We start from the raw sequence: 21,369 nt of genomic DNA, 5'->3' as shown, positions 1-21,369 counted from the left end.
GTTTCCTGAGCTATATGGGTTGTTACAGGTTTTTCCTGAGATATATGGGATTTTACAGGTGTTTCCTGAGATATATGGGTTGTTACAGGTGTTTCCTGAGATATATAGGGTGTTACCAGAGTTTCCTGATATATATGGGTTTTTACAGGTGTTTCCTGATATATAAGGGATGTTACAGGTGTTTCCTGAGATATATGGGTTGTTACAGGTGTTTCCTGAGCTATATGGGTTGTTACAGGTGTTTCCTGAGCTATATGGGTTGTTACAGGTGGTTGGAAACACATGATCATTTTTGAGCAAATTTAGTAGAAAATTGGCATTTCTACATCAGACTTAATGTTATGACCACTATGTATGTATGGTCTCATATCATCTGTGAATATGGAACGTCATTTTAGTATCAAAAGTGACTTAAAATACGCAAAAATATTACACAGGTCACTTAATAACAAGGCAATCATGTGATAAATATTAGTATCGAAGTAGAACAGTCAAACATGGATGATGTAGACCTTATAAGAGCTTAGTTTCATGGCATACATGTATGAGGAGATAAAGGAATAGAAAAGGAACTAATATAATCATCTGATGTTTGAAAAGTTCTTAGGTAAATAAAACCAATTACCAGACATCTATTGTCAAATGGTAGCACCAGCTTTGTAGCTAGGTTTGTCAGTGTTTGGTATAGCTGGGTCTGTCAGTGTTTGGTATAGCTAGGTTTGTCAGTGTTTGATATAGCTGGGTTTGTCAGTGTTTGGTATAGCTGGGTCTGTCAGTGTTTGGTATAGCTAGGTTTGTCAGTGTTTGGTATAGCTAGGTCTGTCAGTGTTTGGTATAGCTAGGTTTGTCAGTGTTTGGTATAGTTAGGTCTGTCAGTGTTTGGTATAGCTAGGTTTGTCAGTGTTTGGTATAGTTAGGTTTGTCAGTGTTTGGTATAGCTAGGTTTGTCAGTGTTTGGTATAGTTAGGTTTGTCAGTGTTTGGTATAGCTAGGTTTGTCAGTGTTTGGTATAGCTGGGTTTATCAGTGTTTGGTATAGCTAGGTTTGTCTTTTTGATATAGCTGGGTTTGTAAGTGTTTGATATAGCTAGGTTTGTCAGTGTTTGGTATAGTTAGGTCTGTCATTGTTTGGTATAGCTAGGTTTGTCTGTTTGATATAGCTGGGTTTGTCATTGTTTGGTATAGCTAGGTTTGTCAGTGTTTGGTATAGTTAGGTTTGTCAGTGTTTGGTATAGCTAGGTTTGTCAGTGTTTGGTATAGCTGGGTTTATCAGTGTTTGGTATAGCTAGGTTTGTCTTTTTGATATAGCTGGGTTTGTAAGTGTTTGGTATAGCTGGGTTTGTCAGTGTTTGGTATAGCAAGGTCTGTCAGTGTTTGGTATAGCTAGGTCTGTCAGTGTTTGGTATAGAAGGGTCTGTTAGTGTTTGGTATAGCTAGGTTTGTCAGTGTTTGGTATAGCTAGGTTTGTCTGTTTGATATAGCTGGGTTTGTCAGTGTTTGGTATAGCTAGGTTTGTCAGTGTTGGTATAGCTGGGTTTATAAGTGTTTGGTATAGCTAGGTTTGTCAGTGTTTGGTATAGCTGGGTTTATCAGTGTTTGGTATAGCTAGGTTTGTCAGTGTTTGGTATAGCTGGGTTTATAAGTCAGTGTTTGGTATAGCTAGGTTTGTCAGTGTTTGGTATAGCTGGGTTTATAAGTGTCTAGTATAGCTAGGTTTGTCAGTGTTTGGTATAGCTGGGTTTATCAGTGTTTGGTATAGCTAGGTTTGTCAGTGTTTGGTATAGCTGGGTTTATAAGTGTTTGGTATAGCTAGGTTTGTCAGTGTTTGGTATAGCTAGGTTTATCAGTGTTTGGTATAGCTAGGTTTGTCAGTGTTTGGTATAGCTAGGTTTGGTGGACTGGTAGAAAGCATCACTTAATGGTCTCATTATGCAAAAATGTAGTGATCAAGCTTATGTTCAACTGAAAGACTATGACAAATTTCAGAGAGGAGGCAAGCCCCGTCGACCATCCTCTGAAAAGGGCACACGATACACAGAGGTAACAGGTTTATAGCATGAATTGCATGTTGTGACATCTACAATATACCAAAGCTAGATGTTTCTCATCAACTTGTTTTAGATGTAGCCTTTTGACCCTGATTGTTTTGTCTTCAGCAGCAATGTTTTATATCTGGCCTGTTATCTGCAGCCTTGTACTTTCTGTGCCATATTATATGCTTGTTTCAGTTATTTAATTACATTGCACTTTGGAGTTTGTTCTCAGTGTATGTTATGAATACCGTTTAAAAATGACTATTTCTGCTGTCTTTCATGTTATATCAAATATTCAACTTTTTCCCAATACCTTATCAGCACTTTCTAACATTATATATGTATCTAGATATGGTTTTTCATAGCTTTTAAATTCTTAAGTTTAGGTATGGTATTTTATGTCCAGCACCGGGTTTGATTACTGTTAAGTATTTAAGTAACATTTTTATTTGCACATTTTCCACACTGAAATCATCAAGATTTTTTGTATATTGTTTATATTTCTGCTTCAGTAAATGGAAATTTATGGACTAAAATTTGATTGTGCCAAATTTGGAATATGTACATTTTGTAGATAATATAAAATTTATTTTGTCATTGAAAGGCAATTGAATGATCCTTTTCTGATAAAATGAATTGATCCTTAGTAACATTTTTTGGTAATATTTTTGTGTTAGCAATTAGCACATGTGAGTGTTTATAATGAAATAGAATTTGAAATGATGAAGTAAAAAGTCCATGATGCTATTTTATGTGGTAGATAGTTTTCTGTGTTGTTATGTCAGATTTAACTTCTGTCCACAGGACCCTAGACCAGTCCGTGGCCGCCCTCCTCGGCCCGACTATAACTCTGTAGGTTTTTGTGTGTTTCTGTGTGGCATGACCACTCTTTTCTCCTCTTTGATACTGCACACTTCACCTGAATATTGCTGATAAGAGTATGCAATGTCTTCTTAAGTCATTCTTGTACACTAAATTAAATGAACACATGCCATACTGACACTGGCCACCATATTGCTGTTTGTAATGTCATGCTGCCTACAATGTATTTATAGACAGCATCAAATGGATGTATAGATTTTGTTCTGAGGTGAAATAATAGCACACTATTTAATTCTAAATGTTGTATGTCACTCCCAAATACACTGTCTACATTTTACACGTTTAGTTTTTGTCACATGGACTCAGAATTCAAATCTTTCTTTTTAAAGATGAAGACTGTTGTATGTTTGGTGTCTGTGACAAGTAACCATCACTTACACTTAGATTTGATATTTAGAACCAACTCTTCAGCCACTTTAGAGGGATGTCAGTAATGTTTTATGATAGTATCAACATTAAGCAGTTGGAACCTATGGTTAATCAATATATCTTAATTCCAATCATATTTTTTTTTTAAATGGACTAAAAGGACGGAAACATCTCTTTGAGAATTACATTATATAAAATGAATACATAATATGTGGGATAGTAGAGAGTACTAAGATATAACTTCTCTCTGTGACCAAAACTCACTTGTATGTATTATGTGCACTTGTATGTATTATGTGCACTTGTATGTATTATGTGTGGTTGAATGTCACAGTATACCACATAACAACACTTTGACACATGTAATTGGCAGTGTTTATTAGTACTTAGTACTTTACATTTGTGAACAAGGTAATGGCACCGTGATTGTGTGATTAGTGACCTGAGAAGTTAATTGTTTTATTTAATTACAACTAGCTATACTTTACTCATTATGTCATACAGAAACAGTTATATTTTAATTAATAAAAAAAGATATTGTATTCTTCTTTACAAAATTGAGAGATCTATACAAAATGAAGGTTATTGACATTGAGGTGTAACTATTGACAAGACCTCTGTAACATATCAAAAGAGTTAACAACACCGTGTTCTTTCAGGGAAATTATTGTTTGAGTTTCTGACAGCTAAGAATCTGTTGAGAGATTTCTGTGTGAACTACATCAATGTGATGATGGCACTTTTTCAGACACCACCTCGGACACAAGCTCGGTTTGAGGATTCCGGTCCAGAGAGTTTCAGTGGAGGACTCCCAGGGCAGTCAGCGGCACAGAATGAGCAGGTAACATTTAAGTCGGTAACATGTAGTGGGTCTGTAAGAGTTATTATGGTATCTTCATTCTTCAGCGGTAACAATCACTATACACTGTATTTTAGACTCCATATTATAATTACACACCCGCTACATGTTCTGCCTTCTTCATATATATATGAAAATGAGTTTATTCTAACATGTTTATGTTTACTTTCTTTCTCCTTTTTTTTTTTTTTTTTGTATTTTTGTTTAACAGTGTTTTTCTGAAAGGTTTTGCTTTTACAATAGAACATATTTAGTTTCATCAAAGGGCAGTGGAAAAATAAATCTAAAAATATCTTATACTTATCTGATAGTAGGCAGGATGGTTACTCTCCAATGTAAAGGCAGAGATGCTTTAAATGAATCTCATTCCAAAAATAGCTAATGTATCAGCAAATATATAAAGATTCATGCTGAAAATTGGAAACTCTTGGTAATTGGCATATGCCTTTGTGCTTTAGGACCAACTGAACTTATCATTTGATTCGCCAAGAAGCTGGTCGATGGAGTGGTTTGAACGTCCAAAAGACTATAATGACGTTAAACCATACTCCGTAAGTTTCTGTGCATGGCTTCATGTGCCATTCTCTAAGAGTTATGTCCCTTGCTCAAAATTTATTTCTTGAAAAGAACATGAAAACCATTTTGTGTTTTCAGTATCATACTGGAAATTATTCTTATGAAATGTCTGATTTTCTGTGAAACTTCAGTAGATGAGAAGGGATATCACTCGACTATGCAGCCAGCAGCCATATTTGCCTTGTTTGCTCAATTGCAGTAGATATATACACATATATCTGTGGTTGATTGCTAACTTGAGTTTCGAATATGTCTTACTTTAGTAGCTGTTGACATTCAGTATTCAATATTTAGTGTTGAGAAGCCTGTTTTTCAGTCTTTACTATTTAAGATATCTCATTTTACAACAAATGAGACTTTTGCGTAAAGACTGAAAAAGTTTTGTGTTTATGGCATTGCTTGGTGATAGGAAAGCTCTATAAAGATTTTTCACAAAAGTGTAGTGTAAAATATCTTGAATTTGTCTTCAAACATCTACAAGTAGTATGCACAATATACGATAGACATTTTACTGGGTTTTTTTTCTTCTTTTTTTTTATATTATTAATTCATATATATACATTATGATGACCTTACTTCTTTCTCTAATTTTATGTAGACTCTAAATAAGTTTCATTTACATTTTTTCCCAATTCTCAGTGTTTAATTCAATTTCCCTAAATTCTTTTATTTGTTTCTCAATTGTGCTTTCATGCACAATGTACAAGTACTATAATGTGTTTAGATTCACTGTTCAGTTTTTGTCATATTGAAAAAAAATCTAAAAAACTATAATATAATTAAACAATCAATAGTTGATTGTATATTTCATTAAATCAACACCTACAAGTGATACGTTATAGCTAGCAGCAGTCCTTGTCTGACTAGCCAGTAGTTCTTTGTAATCTGTTTATCGTGATGCACTGGGTGCAGAGGAATGGTTTTATGAAACATTTGGTTGTGGCAACTGTGTAATTGTTTAACTGTATGTTTGTTTTGATATCATTAATGTTTGTCGTTTATTCAAGATTTATTACAGTGTGTAGTTTTGTGAGCAATAGCTGTGCTGGACATGTGCAAGATGTATAACACTCAGTGTCATTAAACTTTTGACGACAGACTTGTTCAGTATCACTACTTTCGTAATATTATTGTTTGGTGAAATTTTTACAAATCATTTTAAACATATAAGTCACTATGCTGTATGCATTTGTGTAAAATTATATTTTGGTTTAAGTTTGATTGACAAGATATATCTGTATTGTAAACTGAACAATAAAAAGCTTTCAGAAGTTTGGTGAATGAGTGGCTACTAATATTTAAAAGCTGCTGAGGACTGCGGATTGGGTTCTGTTTTTGACTAACACTCTGTATCCCACAGTATGAAGTGGTTAAAAAAAAGGATGGGAGTTCTTCAGGAGCAACACCTTCAAGATAAATAAACGCAATGAGAACCTTAACCCTGATATCAGGTAACATCTTAGTCAGTCTTAAACATTTATATGATTTAGATGCGGAAAAGGGTGGAAAGAAATGACGAATACAATGAATTTTTGAGAAATAAAGAGAATGAAAGATCCAAATCTGCGGATAGGCGCCCTCCTCTGCCCAGGGAAAGGGAACGTCCAGTATCTGTAAGTAATGTATCTTGGTCATCATAAATATATAACAGCTGTTTATTTTTCCTGACATCTGACTGGTAACCAAAAACTGTCGCTTCATAATGTATCACAGCTTATTGTCAGACTTCATACTGGAATGTTGACACTGAAAAGGATTTGTTCTGTGGAGGAGTGAAATCTAGAATACATTGTTTGAATTGCTAGAATTCTGACAATAGGAAATCAACCTTTTGGATTCAGCGGCTATAATACATGTTTGACTTGTCTCATCCTTACAGGTATTTTATTGTGAAAATGTATGAAAATATATTGATTTTCTCATTGTGCTATGTGCTATTTTGTGGTTATGTATAAAGCCTTACATTGTGGTCATTCCTTCATATACTTGTGTACTGAAGTCCATGCTTATAACAGGTCTCTTTACATATCTGTATCAACCATAAAGGCTGTACTTCATTAAATCAAAATAGTTGGGCTGTAGGTCCATTACAAGATAAATCCATTGAACTATGTACCCAGGGGTACTGAAGTCACCAATAGTAACCGGTGGTGAAGATGTGGTGGTGAATTATAGATGAGTGAAATAGATCTAGGTGTTCAGGTAGTTCATGTATAATGTGCATGATATTCACTCATTGATTGTGTGTATTGGTCAGTTTGTTGTGGTCATAGTTCTACATCCACTCTCTGGTCATCACAGCAAATATCAGTCATTGATGAAGACCTGGTGCTGGGTATATTGGTCCAACTACCTTCTGATCTGTGGTTGAGGCTACTTAATGTTGGTCTGTGCAGTTACCATTAGTGATGGAAACCTCTCAGTTATCTGTGCAGTGTTGTTTAAGATGGGTTAAGGATTTCTGGACCAATAAATAAATAGGGGAGGATAATATATATACAGCTACACATGGATAGATTTCTTGGAGAAAACACAAGTTATGTTTTTGTAAGTATTTCTTGAGACATGTTGACATGTATGTGTATAAAGTTCAGATCAAAGTTGATGTAGAACTGATTAAGAATTTTATAAACTAAATATATATTGCTTCAGTATTGTATTCATGCAATATAATCTGTGTCTTAATGGTGTGTAAACACACTCCTAAAAAAGCTGCAAATTGTTGCATGGAATAAAGGGAGACCACTCTCTATGTTTTCATGACTGTTTATTTTTACATAGTGTGGATATAATATTAGATACTCCAACAGATAATGACTTTAGGCCTCTTTTGTTTGTTTTTTTTTTGTGATGATATTGAGGTAAATAAATTGTGGTGATATAAATTCTGTCTTCAGTGCTCAATCATTGTGTTGGTTCAAAGCCATTTAAATGCTTGATTGGCGTTCTATGGATAGTACTGATCTTGTTAAAATAGTTCAGTGCAGTACGTGTATAGACAGAAGCTACTTTGTAGGTAAAACTAGCATGGCCATGTATGTGATTGTTTCTCCGACATTGTTTTGGGATATTTTGATTCTGTTTCACATGGAATGAATTTTCTACTGACTGACCGTTGACTTTGGTAGTAAGGACCGTATACTTGTACTGTAAGTTTGATTTGACGTTAAACAGATAGATATTATGTTGTTGATAATCCTGTGATAAACAGTGCAACCTGTAAATAGATACACACTTACTAACCCCACTTAGCTTAATGGTGAAACGTAGAAGAAATGTTACACATAGTAAAAAACTTAATAACTTCAGTGAGCAAAATTTGTCAAAATGACATTCACAAATCAAAGGATTGTTTCAATTTCAACAATTTTTCAATTTAAAAAATAGATTTAATTGTTATCCAGTTAAAGGAAAAGATAGGTATATATAATATTTGTAATTTAGTATTATAATACCTATCGTTACTATAAATGAATGATAAAAATCAACTAATACATACATGTAGTTATCAACTCCCATCCTTTTAAGGTGTTGTAACTTGTATAGCACTTGAGGATCTGATTTACTAATAGCTGTAGTGAGTCTGTGTTCTGTCTCTTATGCTGGAAACTTTTCCATTCATTTATTGCTGTAATTAGATTTACCATTTAAGGTTTAATTTCAGAGAAAACAAAATGTTAAAGATGTTCAATAAACTGTATGGTATTTGAATTCAGAAATAAAATATTTTATTCTGAGAGTTTAATTTTGAAAATTAATTGTAAATAAGTGTAAAGAAAGAAAACAGTAGGGATAAGGAAAGAAAATCTTGATTTCAAATGTTCCAACATGGCAGATTATAAAATCATCAGCAATGTAGTTAAATTGGTAGATTAGACTTGTTTTCGAGTAGTAAATATATAGATTTGCTAGGTATTTAGAATATTTTGGTTTTAAATATACCTGAACACAGAGGCACGGAAGGAATTCACCGTCAAATGAGGAGGTTCCTAGGTTAGACCTTGAGGGTAGATCCCAACCACCTCGACCTACACCTCGCCGTAAACAAAAGGTACACAGTATCCTACTAAAACCGTCTTCAGGCTGAGACAACAAACTAAACGGCATCCTTTCTAATGAACTAATTGATCAGTCATTACTAAACAATGAAATAGAATGACATTTTTGCGTAAGATATAGAGTAGATTTTTCATGAGAAATGAATCTTAACATCTTCATGAAAAAACTCTATGTTGACATCTTTACTAAGAAACTCAAAGTTGACATCTTTACTAAGAAGCTGAATTTTGACATATTTACAAAGAAACTAAATGTTGACATTTTAAATAAAAAAAAAAGAATGCTGACATCTCTACTGAGAAACTAAATGTTGACATCTCTATATAGAATTTAAGAGTGGATTTATCAGACATATTTAGTTAAAAACGAAATGCTGACATATTTCTTCTGAGAAAAACGAAATATTCTACTAAACTAACTAAATGTTTACACCCTTATACCCTTACCCTCGAAACTTTATGTTGACATCTTTATTAAAAGAAACTAAATGTTTACACCCTTATACCCTTACCCTCGAAACTTTATGTTGACATCTTTATTAAAAGAAACTAAATGTTTACACCCTTATACCCTTACCCTCGAAACTTTATGTTGACATCTTTATTAAAAGAAACTAAATGTTTACACCCTTATACCCTTACCCTCGAAACTTTATGTTGACATCTTTATTAAAAGAAACTAAATGTTTACACCCTTATACCCTTACCCTCGAAACTTTATGTTGACATCTTTATTAAAAGAAACTAAATGTTTACACCCTTATACCCTTACCCTCGAAACTTTATGTTGACATCTTTATTAAAAGAAACTAAATGTTTACACCCTTATACCCTTACCCTCGAAACTTTATGTTGACATCTTTATTAAAAGAAACTAAATGTTGACGTTTTTTGTAAAAAAGTATGTTATGACATCTATACTAAACAAAATTAGCTTTGATAAACACATTGTATTATGAATACATTACTAAGAAATCAAATCCTTTCCACACTGTGAATTTGACATCTCGTTTATAGTGACTTCTTAAATTTACTCAAATGTAACAAGTCATGTAGTCTATACTAAAACTCAAGTGGAAGAATGAATGAGCACATTTTTTCAGTAAGATCTTTACATGTGCTGGCAAAAATCTTACATTATGTATCAAAGCACATGTATATGGTAAGATCTTAACATGTGCTGGCAAAAGTCTTACGTTATGTATCAAAGCACATGTATATGGTAAGATCTTAACATGTGCTGGCAAAAGTCTTACGTTATGTATCAAAGCACATGTATATGGTAAGATCTTAACATGTACTGGCAAAAGTCGTACGTTATGTATCAAAGCACATGTACCGGGTATATGGTAAGATCTTAACATGTGCTGGCAAAAGTCTTACGTTATGTATCAAAGCACATGTATACGGTAAGATCCTAATATGTGCTGGCAAAAGTCTAATGTTATGTATCAAAGCACATGTATACAGTAAGATCTTAATATGTACTGGCAAAAGTCTTACGTTATGTATCAAAGTACATGTATTCAGTAAGATCCTAATATGTACTGGCAAAAGTCTTACATTATGTATCAAACTATAACATATTTATTTTGATCTGAACTAAAACATTAATTGTTTGATGACATCTGTGAACTAAAAATGAATTGTTTGATGACATCTCAACTTAGATACAAACAAGTATGCTATATATAAAACTTTGAACCATCTATTATGAGAGAAATATATAAGTCAAAATGGATCAGATTTTAACATTAGAAATGTATTGTTCTTTTGTCTTAAGTTTGTAATTGTATATGTTGGTCTTATTTCTGACAATGGTACTGAGGTCGCCTGTTGAAGCATGTTTGTGTTTGTTTATAGACAAGTATTTAAACACTTTAATTAAGTCTATAACAATTTTAGGTCGCCTGTTATAAGAAGTATGTTTCTGTATACATTGAGTACTTATACATTTAGGCCTGCATATTTTTGTATTAAAATTGCCCTGGGGAACTAGAGAGTGAAAAATAAATATTTTGTCATTAGGGAAGAAATATCTTCAGGTTACAGTGTATATAAGTATGAGGACAGTATTATATGAACCAGGTTAAGGATACTTATGGGGTAATTAGAAATGGTACACTCTGAGAAACATGTGTACAAAATAAAGATTTGTGGTTGATGTGTCAGATGGATTTGAATATTGATGATTATTTCATCATTGTTTGTCTATACACAGTAATGATTTTGTTCCTATATAAATTCATTGTTACACACAGTTTTAATTCTTCCATGTCACTGACACTGTTATATAACTGTTGTGATGTATCTTTTATATAGACACAATACATTGTTAGTTGGTACAACACATTAAAGTTTACTCACATAGTGCTTTTTATCACATCTAGTTAATGGGTGTTGTTTTGTTTGATATATTATACAATATAGGTTGTCTTACATGGGTAAAGACAGGATATAAAACATACACAGTATGACGACTTATATCTAGGTCAGAGTTTGGAATAAACCCATTTCACAGGCACGCTTACCTTGATATCATCATTAATGAGTTGAGTTACGTCAAACACCAATCAATTTGTAACTTTCAGAGGTAAAAAGGATGGTGTCTAACAAAATTGAATTAAATTTTTTTTATAAGAAGGAAGTTATCAGTACGTACATCACTAGTTAACATGCTGTAGGATGACTTTTAGGATAGAACAAAATCTTATTTGGTGAAATCCTTAGGATTGTAAAGAAATATGGCAGTTCAACAGAATGTTTGGTACACAGATTATAATTCCTATTAACAGTGGTCAAACATATGCTGAAAAATTATGACAGCAAGCTTAGCAGATAATGAAGAAATGATATGTGTCAACAATTGGTTTTAATAGAAATTGAATGGAAGTTTTTTATGAATGGTAGAAATAATGATATACCAATGTAAACATGTTCAGAGCACATCCACTATATATTGGAATGTTGGCATGATTATATTTATTGTGATTTCCACGTTACAGCAACAGGAGAAATTTGAGGCCTCACTGCCTGGCCTAAAGACCAACTCTGCTCAGGTACAAACATTGACCATCTGCTTTCTCTCCATTTCTGCCGTTATTGTAAAGATGAAATTTTTTGGATGTGGAAACAATCACATACATCAAATAATTTGCAATATTTCAGTTTTCACAGTAGCACTGCTGCAGAAATACATTAACTTTATTTTGTGTCATGGCAGTGCTTTCTATTGCAGTAATACATGTGTAAATTATATTGACTTAATTATGGATTCAAATCTGTGAAACTTTTCCACACCTTGAAATTTCCTTTTTACAGAACAAACATGAGGGCATATTTATGATCTAGAAGTACAGTTATGAAATGTTACACTCTGCATTAATACTATACTTGGTATCGGTAACACTTAGTTGGCAATGATGAAATGATTTTCTGGAAAAGTTTGCAAAAAACTATAGAAGGGGAGATAACTCTCACTAGCGTCGTTTTGAAAAGGAAAAAGGGGTTAAATGTAAGACAATAACTTGATATACAGTACATATTGACAGGAATAACTGAACAAAAATTAATCAGAGTTAAAGAAATATTTAGCCATTATGTTGTAGTAGAAAGAAAAGTTGTAAACAAGAGAAACAGTTGCTATAATTGTCGTAGATTGAGAATATTTTGTTTTTTACATGAAACTCTAACCTCTATTCATTCTGTGGTGTAACAGAAAAGACGTAAAGAGGAGGAGAGAAATAGGGAATACAATGAAATGTTGAAAAAGCAGAAAGGCAGAGGTGTAAGTAGTGTGTAGTGCTGATTGCTGCTGCGTGATTCCACTATGTTTACACTAATTTTTATAATTACAGCGCCATCTATACCTACATCCACTGTAGTCTGATTTTAGTTAAATAGTCAGCACATAGTATCATTCTATTTGTTTCTAGATTTCTGCTGTGTTATCACTTATTTTGACATTTTTTTTTATTAGAATTATAGTATTCAATGTGCTTGGTCCTGAGACACATCAGTTTAACACTGAAAATAAAATTCTCTATCCTATCTAACTAATGGTTTAAAGGAAATTGCTTATAAATAATGAATAAATATTGATTGGAGTCAGTCAATGTTTACCATTGTATTTAATACCAAATATGATGTTATAATTTGTATGTGTAGTGGTATTTGTGATGGTCGGGGTTTTGTGATTATCAAGAAAAGTGGTTCCATATCATATGTACCACTAATTCCAAGTACTTAGTACAAACAATAGTATACAAGTTTCTGACTCAAGAGATATATTATCAACAAATTATTTTTCTGATAAATCTATACTAACACCACAAAAAATATCCTATCTTCATCTTTGTCTCCAGTATGCACAGTTCTGTTTGATCTAAATCTTCCTTCTAGTAATGGACAATGATTCAGAAATCAAAATAAATAAACAATCTATCTTTAATTGTTTAAATAATTATATTTGCTTTTAGTCAATCTGATAAAAGTGCAGATCAAAATTCTCTTTCCATTTCTGTACATATTAGGATCAGACAACACCCTATAAGGGTTCATAACCTTTGTACCCTCTGTACTTCTCTGAAGGTGAATGGTCATAATTGATGATTTTGTCTACAGAAAGTACTTATTTTGTCACAACAGGTCAATCAATGTGATTAAAATTCAAATCATTATTCTCTCTTCATTACTGACCACATATATAGGAGAGGGAAAAAGATATCAGAATCAGATTGACAACTAGATATACTTCAGCTTTTGTTGACATATTGAGACAAAATGATTTTCAAATAGGATTATACGAGCTCTTCTGCTCACCTTCATTTACTTGAAAGATTTGGTAAGCATTAATTTCATTGGCTAATGCAAGAGTTCCCCAGAACATGACCCCTTACAGGATGTTGTCAGATCTTATGTGGAGAGTAACAGAATGAAAATTAGGATCTGCATTTTAATCAGATTGGCTTTTAGTAAACCATTTCTTAGAAATAAGTAAACGTTACCTCCTCATTAAATGTATAGATAATACTATCATGGTATTCAGTGAATATTTTAATGATAAACATTTGATTGCAGTTGAGAAATTTACAAAAGTTGAGCTGATATATCTTTTTGTTTCACTTTTAAGTTTTCATTTGATTGATGTGTTGTTGCTTTAACCAAGTTTTATACATAGATGGTAGTCACATACTATGGTTTTACTAATCCTTTTTATTTCTGGTATTTTTTAATCTATGGCAGTTTGCAGAGAAAGTATGCACATTGTATCTATATCTAAAACAAATACATGTACACATATTCCTATTAGCATGTGTGTCATTTTTCTGCAGATTCTGTGCAGGGTACCTCTAGTTGTACCTTAAAAGTATATTGATGTTTCATTTAAGTTGAAGACCTAAAGAAATATTTTATTTGAACTTTAGAATTAAATATTTAATACTATTTGTAATCGAGGATAGAATTATACATGTATGTTTGTCATGCCTAATTACTTATATACACTTTGTATTACAGTGTATTATATGTTTGGTGTACCAGTATATCATCAGAACAGGGAATGTAATAATCTTAGAGGGGGGAGTTCTGTAGTTGTCTCTAAAATCTGTAAATATACTTCGTATTGGAATTACATACATTAAAATAAAACATTGTTGTTAAGTGTTCAATTGACTGCAGGGTAAAGCTTAAAAAAAATAATTATAGTGAAGGGTTATGCTGGGGTATATGTGGTGTAGTGTAGGGGTATGTTGGGGTATATGTGGTGTAGTGTAGGGATATGTTGGGGTATATATGGTGTAGTGTAGGGGTATGTTGGGGTATATGTGGTGTAGTGTAGGGGTATGTTGGAGTATATGTGGTGTAGTGTAGGGGTATGTTGGGGTATATGTGGTGTAGTGTAGGGGTATGTTGGGGTATATGTGGTGTTGTGTAGGGGTATGTTGGGGTATATGTGGTGTAGTGTAGGGGTATGTTGGGGTATATATGGTGTAGTGTAGGGGTATGTTGGGGTATATGTAATGTAGTGTAGGGGTATGTTGGGGTATATATGGTGTAGTGTAGGGGTATGTTGGGGTATATGTGGTGTAGTGTAGGAGTATGTTGGAGTATATGTGGTGTAGTGTAGGGGTATGTTGGAGTATATGTGTACCAGTACATTAGATAGAATGTCACAGATAACATGTTAAATAGTCTGGATACAGAACAACACCGATACCATTCATTAAGTGGTGGGTTATAAATAAATGAAACTTTTATTTAAATCTCCTGTGTTGACCTCGATGCGTTTTAATGTTCTGACTCGGTATACAGGTATTAGTTTTAGGGTTTAAGTCTGATGTGTCAATATCACCCCAGATAAACGACAGCCATTTCTAAATATGTCGTTGTTATGTACTACTTGTATAGAATTTTAGAGGTTTGTGTCAGAAAATGTAGGTGCTAGACTTAGATGCAAAGATGTAACAGTGACCTAACGCTACATTCCTGGGGAATACTTCACAGGATAAAGAAAAGTTCCAGGAGTTTTGGAATGTGTCGTTTGTGATACCCAAAGTGTCTCCATATTTCTATGATGTAATTGTAGTTCATGAGCCACTACTGGATTATTTCTGTGAATACTTTGTATAAAAGTGTACTTATTAGTACTTTGTTAGTAAAGAATAAGATTTCCATGGTATCCAGAGGGCTGGTCCACAAGACTACAATCTATCTTGTAGACCTAATGGAGGATATAGTCAGCTGAGGATGTATCTGATGTAGCGCTTGTGTACCTCTAGACGCTGTGTAGAGTAGTTTAGTGAAGTTGTTGTTGTTCAACACTTCAGTTAAAAACATGGCCTATTTGTTACAGAGGGGGCGAGGCACCCCCCGGGATGCACCCCCAGAAACAAGACGGGGATGGCAGACCCCTACCTATGATGAGATTCTGGAAAAGAAACGCAGAGAAGAACGACAATACAGGTAGGGTCAATGTTTTCTAACAGATTACAGAACTGAGAAGGTCGAATGTGATAATATTGTGATGCTTGTGTAATAAGATAGAGGCTTGTAGGGATACTGTGAAGTTGGAAAAGAATCCTTACATTGATATGATTGTGGAAAATGATCTTTATGAAAGTAAAAACTAACCCTACTGTAATGTTTTCATTGTTAAATGTTCAGAACTTCGACATTAAATGACCACAACAGGAATTAGAGAGAATTTCTGATGTGTCTAACTATATACATTATGTCACCATTTAGGAGACAAGAGGACCCTTATGGTGACAATAGGGGCATGAGACCTTACGCTAGTGAGGGGGCCATCAATAGAATTGGGGTAAGTGCTTTCTGTAGACCCTTTTATTGGTCTGTAATATTGTATACATATACATGGATCTGTTGAAGAGCAATAAATGTGTGAACTATAGAGTAATTATTGTTATGTATAAATTAATTCCAAACTACTAAATTATTCAGTGATATTAAAATTGGCCAAAGCAATGCTGCTTCAGATGAAAGTTCTGTCACATGTTAGTTTATCTCCTTCCTGTTTCTGAGTTCTCATGTTGAACTGTTTTAACTTTACACAGATAGATGATGTGAAGATGAGGGACCTGGATCGAGATTATGAGCAGAGGTTAGTTAGCATACTAGTGATATATACGACCTTAATGTTTCTGTAATATGTAAAATAACTTCAGTTGGCTGAATTATGGATTTGTTATGTAAATTATTCCTGTTAGACAATAAACTTTATCGTCTTTACTCAATAGATTATGGTAATGAATGATGAAATTCTTTTCATTAATCCATTATAAATACCAAAATGATGTACTTACAAGTTGTTTACAATCTTTTGGGTCAAATAAGTCATTATCAGACATTACATTGCATGTTTTCTATACCAAAAAAATAATGATATGTGTTTTAATCAGATGGTGTTGTGCAGTATCAGTTATTAACACTTATCCCATTTACCTCAATACACCAGGATTATCTCCCCTTGATTTTACCTGTAACCACTGATCTTCCTTTAAATGTCAAGTTCTTTATTCAGGAGTAAGAGGAATGAGAAATCAGAAAAATTGTCTGCTGACAAACAAGACTATCGTGATTTGGTATGAAGACACATTCGTGTCACCTGAACTCTTTATGTATTTATGGCTTTTTCCCCACACACACCATCCTCTGCTGCCATTGTCAACCAAACAAACAACAAATTGGATTTTTTTATAAAACCTTTTAGGCATTGTCAAACTAACTTATAATGCATTACATTGAAAACAAAAATGAAACAGAAGGAGTCTCTTTAAGGAGAATGTTTATGGTTTGTTTGGTTGTCTGTGGCTGTGATTTACGTGGTTAGATTCAGTGTACCCAGAGTATATTCTGTTTCAGGAAACATAGCCAAAGTCACACCAGGAAATTTTGTCAGATCTTTCACATCTTTTTATATTTTTTATTGATGTAGTGAAAGGATTCCATTGGATTTCTCCGTAATTATTTGGTAGTATTTCCTCAAGATCATGCTTAATAATTCTTTGAAATTTCTCTTTTGTTTTGGAGTTGTGTAATTATCTGAACAAGATGGTTGGACTGATAACGTTCTCCTGTGACACATGGAAATGTTTTTGTTGTACTGAATGTTGTACCCACAGGTATAACCTTCTATGTGTTACACCATCAATACTTAGCTGTCACCAGGTACAGTAATCTGTTGACATTGTGACACAGTGAAGGCTGTACCATACAGAAGTAGATATATATCGGTATTTACTGATTTACCTATGTCCTATAACTGAAAACATTTGGGTATTTATTTTATTTCAACATTTTAGAATTATGTTTTTTGTATATAAATAAAATCTTTAGCATCTCAATAGCACATTTTCATTGATTTCAATAGTATTTGTCTACTTGGTAATATGAAAATATCATTTGATTTATTGTAATATTAGGAAGAACAATACAATTTAAGAAACAGAATAAATAAAGAAAATGTTTTATTAATAAAATCTGTCTTGAGACTTTTTGAATGGAATTGAAGAAATACCCAACAGATTTCTAGATAAGACGTGGTTAAATCAGTTGTAGAGTTTTTTTCTGTTTTATGTGTCTATCACAGAGTAGTCATGATGTTATATTTCACATGATCAGGAGAGTGAGATTCCAAAATGATCGTGCAAAGGAACGAGGCATCCTAGACGATGATAATTGGTTAAGAACAGATGCAGCCAAAGAACAGGAATATTCCAAATTGGTAATGCTTTCTATATATGGAACTGACCATGCATGATGATGTTGTTATAGGTAGATTCCTATATATATATATCTGGTGCTGGGAAATCATCCATGGTCTAGACTTTATCATTATTATTACCAGTATATTGGAAATGTTTTACATTATAAAAAAAAGTAAAAAAAGGAGAAAAAAATTACAAAACTATTATCTGAATACCTTTTTTGTGATCTTGATCTACTCATTGTAATCATCTTTTTCATCTATCTATCTTGCTATTTCCTGCTGGTCTGTAATCTTCAAATCTGTATAATAACCCTCGCTCATCGTGCTTGTTGTCTGTCATTACAACTGTGCTGTTTGTCTGTAAGTTATCTGCCTCCTTATGGTAAGACTAGGTACCAGTGTATTTCTGTGATCTAATGCAGGTTAGATATCTTCAACGTCGTTACTCTTAAATATTTTATGTAAAATATAATTAATTAGACCTAGATATTCCAATAAATGAGTTAATTAGTGTAACTTATTATATACTGAGGCAAGATTAAGGGGCATATGTGGCTTAGATTGGGTTCAGGAATTTAGTATTTAAACAGTTTCCACTACTCTCACACACTCCAAAATACTATTGAAGTGCATGTTTATTTAAATTTTTATGAAAAAACTTCTGTAGGAAATAGCATTACCAGTAAGTCATATCATATTATAAAGAAATCCCAGACATAGGCATTCCTTGTTATTTATCACTGATCATATTTGTTTGGTGTATCTGCCTCCTTATGGTAACATTTGAGACTTTAGGCAATATTCCAGTGTATTTACTGTTAGAAATCTGTCATTATGCAGGTTACCCCTCATTTCTTGTTGTAATATTCTTAAAGAATGCATGTTACTACCGATTGTGACGTTTCTACTAAATATTTTATGTAAAATATAATTTATGCAACAAGCTGTAATTAGACCTGAAAAAATACTGTGCATATTTTACCAATAACTGTCGCGAGAGGTTAATTAAGTGTCACAGGTGGCTTATTATTGGGTTGTCCCATACACCCAATGATACCTTGCTTTTCCATCGATGGTACAAGATTAAGGCTAAACTAATTTACGCATATATATCAACAGTGTTTTCAAACTTAGCCGTTTAGGTTGTGGTTCATTTTCGTTTTAAATGCACTTTTAGTTTCTGGCGTTTGCATGTTAATGACAGTTATCACCATTCGTTTGTACACCTGTGGCATTTCCATCACACACTCCAAAATACTATTGAAGTGCATGTTTATTTAAATTTTTATGAAAAAACTTCTGTAGGAAATAGCATTACCAGTAAGTCATATCATATTATAAAATTTTGCGACATAGTTCATTCCTTGTTATTTATCACTGATTATATTTGTTATGTAACTGTAGTGTACATAACTCCGCCTAAAGAGATGGTAACATTTGAGTACTTTAGGAGATGCAATATTCTCATTCTAATTAATCTCGTGTTTTATACATGTTAGAAATAGCTGTCATTATTAGCCTCCGGAGCTTGTAATGCATTCCTTTTTACCCCTCATTTCTTGTTGTAATATTCTTAAAGAATGCATGTTAAAATCTGGAAAATATTATGGGTTATTTTATCATTTTTATTATTTCGTTTTATTTTTAGAAAATATCTTGGAAGTGTTATAATGGAATTTTGAGAAAATAGCCTCGTAAAAAATGTAATGTTATTGTGCCAGGTTTAAATATCAATAATAAAAACTTAATCACTTGATATGTATATAATAAAACATGAATTTCATAATTCAAGATTTTTATTATCATTTTTTAACCTAAACATGATAAATACTAAGCTCGTATGTATCCTTTTTGTACCGACTAAAGGTCAAAAAGATAAGCGGTCCAGAGCGTAAGGTAGGTACCTTGTGTCATTTTCATTCCAAATTGAGGCTTGCTCTTCACATGTTTTCTCTGAAACTGTGCACTACAATATATGGTGATGAAAACAAGATGATATCAACACACTTTTCTGAATAAGAATTATTGATTATTCAACATAATCTTTTACTTGTCTAGAGGTATTGAGATATTCCCACCACCAACACCCCACACATAGACCGAAGTTATTTTAATAAATCATTATGACATGGTGTTGCATTTCCCTGAACAGCAGTTTGATTTGACTGTATTTGGAAGAGTTAATGCCCCTTATTTGTTTTGTAATCATAATTTTGTCAGGAGATCAGTTTTTTCAGTTGCAATAATAAGTTTCAGTTTAAAAGTTAAGCTCAATTACATAAAACTGCGGTTTCCTGAACAACATATTGCTTCAACAATGTGTAGAGTTATTACCCTTTGTTTGTTAACTTTTTTTTTTGTTAGCATTTGAACCTCTTTTTTATGTCTCCTCCCTCGGTTTTTAACCAGTTCCTTATGAATGTGATAGGCCTTACTTATAAACATGGCGTGATGTTTTTATTTACTGGTTATTACCTTTTGTTTATTTTTGCATTTGAATGTTATCTTGATATTTCATTTCTCAGTTCATTTGAATCTAGTCCAGAAATAACTTCTTTCAATTTTCTGTGGATCTTTTTATAACTTTTTCAATATTCTGAGCTACTATGTGGTGCACAGTGTTAGAGAAAATAATGAAACTTGCCAGTTTGGTAATGTTAAGTGGTCAAAGGACAGAATGACATTTGATAATTTTTGTCTGAAAAGAAATAGATTTTAATATCATTAACATCATATGCTTTGTTCATGTTGCAATCACTTGTTTTCTTTGAGTGGCAAATTCATAACTTTTTAACATAATTTCTTTCTTTTTTCTTTGGTTTTATTTCAAAGAAACTAACAACTTAGAAACACAATGTGTTATGAAGTTATGATTGCATATTTCAGGTTTTTCTGGTATGTTTATATGGCATTGACAAATACTGCATATACTAGAGATTTGCCTTTTCTCAAGCAAATATTTGGATAGGCTGCTTATAAGCATTTTGAATCTACAGTATTCTGTTGTGGCATTGTTGATGCTGTAAGGAGACTGTTTACATGTGGCCATGTTGATGCTGTAAGGAGACTGTATACAGTACTCTGTTGTGGCCATATTGATGCTGTAAGGAGACTGTATACAGTACTCTGTTGTGGCCATGTTGATGCTGTAAGGAGACTATATACATGTGGCCATGTTGATGCTGTAAGGAGACTGTATACAGTACTCTGTTGTGGCCATATTGATGCCGTAAGGAGACTGTATACAGTACTCTGTTGTGGCCATGTTGATGCTGTAAGGAGACTGTATACATGTGGCCATGTTGATGCTGTAAGGAGACTATATATTTGGCCATATTGATGTCCTGTGAATATTTTATCAGAA

At 33.0% G+C, this 21,369-nt stretch overlaps 1 protein-coding gene across 3 annotated transcripts in view; it reads left to right on the top strand.

Annotated features, from left to right (window-relative positions):
• LOC132552423 (centrosome and spindle pole-associated protein 1-like) overlaps positions 1 to 21,369 on the top strand; it is an 83,477-nt gene that overhangs the window by 16,837 nt on the left and 45,271 nt on the right. For 2 of the 3 annotated variants that reach the window (XM_060216594.1, XM_060216593.1), the window contains exons 6-13: positions 1,986 to 2,039; positions 4,032 to 4,124; positions 4,601 to 4,693; positions 15,630 to 15,739; positions 16,022 to 16,097; positions 16,351 to 16,397; positions 17,918 to 18,020; positions 19,872 to 19,901. In XM_060216594.1, the coding sequence (XP_060072577.1) occupies positions 1,986 to 2,039; positions 4,032 to 4,124; positions 4,601 to 4,693; positions 15,630 to 15,739; positions 16,022 to 16,097; positions 16,351 to 16,397; positions 17,918 to 18,020; positions 19,872 to 19,901 (606 nt within the window). Of the gene's footprint in view, positions 1 to 1,985; positions 2,040 to 4,031; positions 4,125 to 4,600; positions 4,694 to 6,208; positions 6,332 to 8,670; positions 8,770 to 11,781; positions 11,836 to 12,494; positions 12,564 to 15,629; positions 15,740 to 16,021; positions 16,098 to 16,350; positions 16,398 to 17,917; positions 18,021 to 19,871; positions 19,902 to 21,369 lie in introns of all 3 variants that reach the window. The other variant, XM_060216595.1, reaches the window with a different exon arrangement.

The sequence above is a fragment of the Ylistrum balloti genome, unplaced genomic scaffold, assembly GCF_031769215.1.
Source record: "Ylistrum balloti isolate Yb309-2 unplaced genomic scaffold, AGI_CSIRO_Ybal_v1 Utg370248, whole genome shotgun sequence".
In the NCBI taxonomy this organism is placed as follows: Eukaryota; Metazoa; Mollusca; class Bivalvia; order Pectinida; family Pectinidae; genus Ylistrum; species Ylistrum balloti.
This window is presented reverse-complemented; position numbering and strand designations above follow the sequence as displayed.